The following is a 4,480-nucleotide window of genomic DNA, read 5'->3' as shown; positions in this document are numbered from 1 at the left end:
ACAAAATAACAAAAAACAAAAAGTGAATGAAAAGTGCATAAATATTTATTTTACGTGTTTGATGTGTGTGGCAGGGCGTGGTCTGCAGTGCCGCTGCAGGGGAGGTGGACCCACCTCAGCGATATCTGCAATCACGCCTCTCAGGTGTAAAGTCTGTGCTCTCTCTGCTTTTTTTTTTTTTTTTTTTTTTTTTGTATGTGTCGGGCTGTGAGATGAAAAGCTACAGCCGGCTGTGTGGGTACAGCAACTATGTGTGAAAAGTGGTCCATAACGTAATGCTTCAAAGTGTGTTCATGCAAACATTGTCGGGTCTGCTTATGAACCTCTGCGCACAGCGTCTACAAATTGGGGCTGTACGAAGTCACCTCATCTTTACACAAAACTGTAAGCTGTCATCTGTGAGGCGCGAGCGGTGTTTGGTTTTACCATAGTTAATGGTGGAGAATGGCTGCTCTGCTGAGTTTTGCTCTCTGTAGCCGTTTGAATGGCAAACTATACTGATTAGCGGCGGCATAGGCACACTTAAAATTTCTTCAGAAATTTTCGCTTTCTAGTTATTATTATTATTTAACATTGCCTTACGCGGCAAGCGACGCCTGAGTTTCATCACGCTTCCTCTTCTTCTTTCTTTTCTCCGCTCCCGACTCCTGTTGCCGTTTCGAGGCCATGTTCAAACAGGTGTTTACCAATTATAGAACAGACCACTGGGAGGGGGGGGGCACCAGGAGGAGACTGGAGACAGGGCACAAAGCAGATTCACCCCTTTTCTCGGGAAAATTGTTTTATGTTGCTTTTGTATTGTTTAACCATATTAATGCATATGATATTTATAGTATTAATATGGTTTACTTTTTTTTTTTACGACCCTGATTTTTTTGGTGCCCTACCGGCCATTTGGTGCCCTACGCAGTGTGCGTTATGTGCGTTTGCGGAGCTACGGCACTGTGTTTATTATAATCTTTGTGTACAGCACTTTGTGACTGCCTGTCTGTGAAAAGCACTTAATAAACTTTACTTACATAGTGCACGCGCGCACGTCTTCCCATGCGCGCACGTGTGATGAATGTTAAAGCAGATGAGAATTTAAACATGTCTGAGTCATTAAACCGCAGAATTATGAAACCTGACCGCTGCTGTTGAGCTCTGCAGATGTTGCTCTCCTGTGTGATCTGGATGTTTGGCGTTCAGCTGTTTTACACTCTGGACTTGGGCTCAGGCGACGTTACCTTCTTCTTTACATTAAAGGGGTGAAAATGTGTAAAGATGAATTATTATTTGATGGTGTGAGCGTCCTGCTTCAGCATGCAGACTCCCAACCAGAGATGGGCAGTAACGCGTTACTGAAATAAAGTAAGGGATTACTATTGCAAAAACGGTAATTAGATTACCGTTACTTTCCCGTAGGAACCCTGCCTTACTGCGTTAGAGAGTGTCTCATGACAGTGACGTAAGGAGTGTTCGTGACAACAGCTGTGTGCAGATCAACAATGGATCACATATCGAGTGCGGAGAGAGTATGAGCGTGCAGCGTTTAAAGCGTGGAAGTACTGACCTTACTTTGAGTTTGATTCCATAAAAAGTGACAAAAACATTAGTGTCCGCTGTGCGTGGGAAGAAAACTTCTTTTTACAGCGAAAAAACCCCTAAACTTCCAACAAGCACCGAGTAGCTACGACGTAATGGGAAACTCACAGAGAAACTCGCGGATTCTTCCACTGACCGCGGCACACCTGCACCAGGGTAACCCTCCGCCTACCCCACTCCTGCTTTACAGGTGAAAATAGAGCAACAGGACCGCTGAGTCTGTGACTTTATTTATTTTCTGCTGTGTTTTACTTGCATCTATTTGAAAGACTGAGTGTAAACACAAAAATATTTTATTTTATGTGCTGGAATGTGCAGAAAATAGGTTTAAATGTTAAACTAATTTCTTCCAGTCAGAGAATGTTGCAGATAATTAAATTTTTGCTTGATGCATAAAGTTAAAAGATTAAAACTAATAAAACAAGTTAAAAAGAGACTTTTCCATTTGATTACATTTTATATGATGGATTATGCAGAAAAAGTAGAATTGGGCTGAAAGATCTATCGCTTTATCACCTCTTCAGGTTGTAAATCGTGTTTTTAAAAAGTAACTAAGTAACTAAGTAATTAATTACTTTTGAAAATAAGTAATCAGTAAAGTAACGGGATTACTTTACTGACTACGTTTTTGGGGAAGTAATCAGTAATTAGTTACTGATTACTTTTTTCAAGTAACTTGACCAACACTGCTCCTAACCAACCACAAAGTCACAGAGTGCAGAGTTTAGTGAGTTACTGACCCAGAATCAGCTGATGGAGCACTAAACTCAAACACCTTCAGACTGTAGACAGTCACGTTTGATTCAGTCAGACCTGAACCCACAGACTGAGCTCATCAGGAGAGATTACTGAGCTCAGAGATCATTTTCCCAACCTGAGGAGTCGCCCCCTGCTGGAGGCCTAAGTCCCTACAGCTTCACTGTTCAGAACCAGAATCTATAAAAACCACATTACATATATATATGTGTAGTATGGAAGCCTTTAAGGTGCTGAGGGAACATCACAGGATCAGTATCTGAAGTACTGGTTTGAGTTCATGCACACTTTCATCACTCAGACGTGGTGAACATTACGCATGTCCTGGATATGTAAAACTACTTGCCTCAGTATTCTTTGACCTTCCTGACATCTTCTCGAGCTTCCTGATGTCACAGCATGGTGACAGCATTTGTTTCAGACAGTTTCTGCTTGATGTCAGTTCAGCATGGTTTGTCGCCACGTGCAAAACTGACTCTTGGAGTCTCTTTGTTGTGTTTGTTTTGGCTGATTCTTCAGGTCTGGACCAGAATCACGGCGGGGAGTATGCTGCCTATGAAAGCCTGATTGAGAGGTTCATCACAGCCCTCAGAACCTGCGAGGTCGATCCCTACATGGTGCTGGACGGAGGCTCGGACCACACCGACAAGAAGCTCGAAACTGTGACAAAAAGGGCAGAGCAGCGGATCGAAAGAGCCCATCGAGCAGCAAAGGACGGGGGTAAGGAAGACATCCTGCCAATTATGACCAAGTGGGTGTTCAGACAGACGCTGACCCGGCTGAAGGTCCCGGTCGCCAAGTGCTTTGGCGAGGCCGATCGGGAGATAGCTGCCCTAGCTGATAAGTGGCAGTGCCCAGTGCTTTCCAACGACAGCGACTTCTACATCTTCAACCTCTCAGCAGGATTGTTGCCCATCTCTTACTTCCAGTGGCAGGATGTAAAGGGGAATGGCTCAAAGAGCTACATCCCTTGTAAGAGGTACTATACCTCCAGCTTCTGCATCTCCTTCAAAATCCAGCCCCAGCTCCTGCCCACCTTCGCTGCCCTGGCTGGGAACGACTACGTGAAGCTGCCGAAGTTTATCTGGAGTCGGTTTGCCCCAGACGCCAGTAGGCCTCAGAGCCGCCTGGAGGGCCTGCTGTGCTGGATGAAGGACTTTGAGCAGCCAGAGGACACCTTGAAGGCAGCAGTGGAGCTGATGGGAGGAAAGAGCCAGAACAAGGAGAAGATGCTGCAGAGTTTGTCTGTGGGGATGGAGGAATACAAACTACCTCGCAGCTCGCTGGTGGAGTTCTTCGTCCGTGGGGTTGTTCCTCCGTTCCTAGATGAGGTAATGATTCTCATTCAAGGAAAAATGTCCTTTATTGAGGTCTGTCGTTCCACTGTGGAGACCAAATGTCTTCCAACCTGGAGTGCAGAAGGTCAGTTCTGTTTTCTCATAGAGGCAAAGCTGCGACAGCAGTCATTGGTTTTTGAAGTCTTGCTTTGAAGCCTCAAGAATACATTTACACAGTGCAATAATGTTTAATTTAGTAAAAACTAGAGATGGACCGATCCGATATTACGTATGGGAATCGGTCCGATACTGACCTAAATTACTGGATCGGATATCGGAGAAAAATAAAAAATGTAATCCGATCCATTAAATATCACGAAAGCACCTCACAAAACTTGCAACACGCCGTAACTCACCTCAGAACGTTAGCACGTCGGAGCAGTATGCATCACGTGATAGAGCGGCTGTGGCATGGGGACCTGTCGGTGGTCTGGATAGCATTGTGGAGCTTCGCTAGCAACCCGGCATTTCATCTCCGACAAAGTTATCCCCGAGAGAAGTAAAGCAAGTGTGTAAGTCCATCTCTGAATGTTTGTAAAGCATTCCTGCGTTAAGCTTAACGAGCGACTGCCTCTCGCTCTCCGGCTGCTACTTCAATCATGAAACTGCTTAACGATCAGCTGATCGGCTTTTCTGTCGCGAGTCCGTGTCTCTTGTTTGCTTTTGGCCCACTTTGCACCAGAAAGAGGAAACCAGTGGATAAACAACAGCAGCACGTTTAAGCTTGATCAGCTGTTGTTAGAATGTATTTAATATTACTTTCTACTCGAGGATCTTTTTCTACGTAGCTGACGGCTGCTGTC

At 44.8% G+C, this 4,480-nt stretch overlaps 1 protein-coding gene across 1 annotated transcript in view; it reads left to right on the top strand.

Moving 5' to 3' along the window:
- Positions 1-2,859: 2,859 nt before the first annotated feature.
- aste1a (asteroid homolog 1a) overlaps positions 2,860-4,480 on the top strand; it is a gene marked incomplete at its 5' end in the record, with an annotated part of 6,645 nt that continues 5,024 nt past the window's right edge. The window contains 1 exon segment of the mRNA XM_042225981.1: positions 2,860-3,671. Within this exon segment, the coding sequence (XP_042081915.1) occupies positions 2,860-3,671 (812 nt within the window).

This window comes from Haplochromis burtoni, unplaced genomic scaffold (assembly GCF_018398535.1).
Source record: "Haplochromis burtoni strain Fernald_Lab_line unplaced genomic scaffold, NCSU_Asbu1 Contig_190, whole genome shotgun sequence".
In the NCBI taxonomy this organism is placed as follows: domain Eukaryota; kingdom Metazoa; phylum Chordata; class Actinopteri; order Cichliformes; family Cichlidae; genus Haplochromis; species Haplochromis burtoni.
The sequence above is the reverse complement of the archived record's forward strand: the minus strand, read 5'-3'. Positions and strand labels throughout refer to the sequence as shown.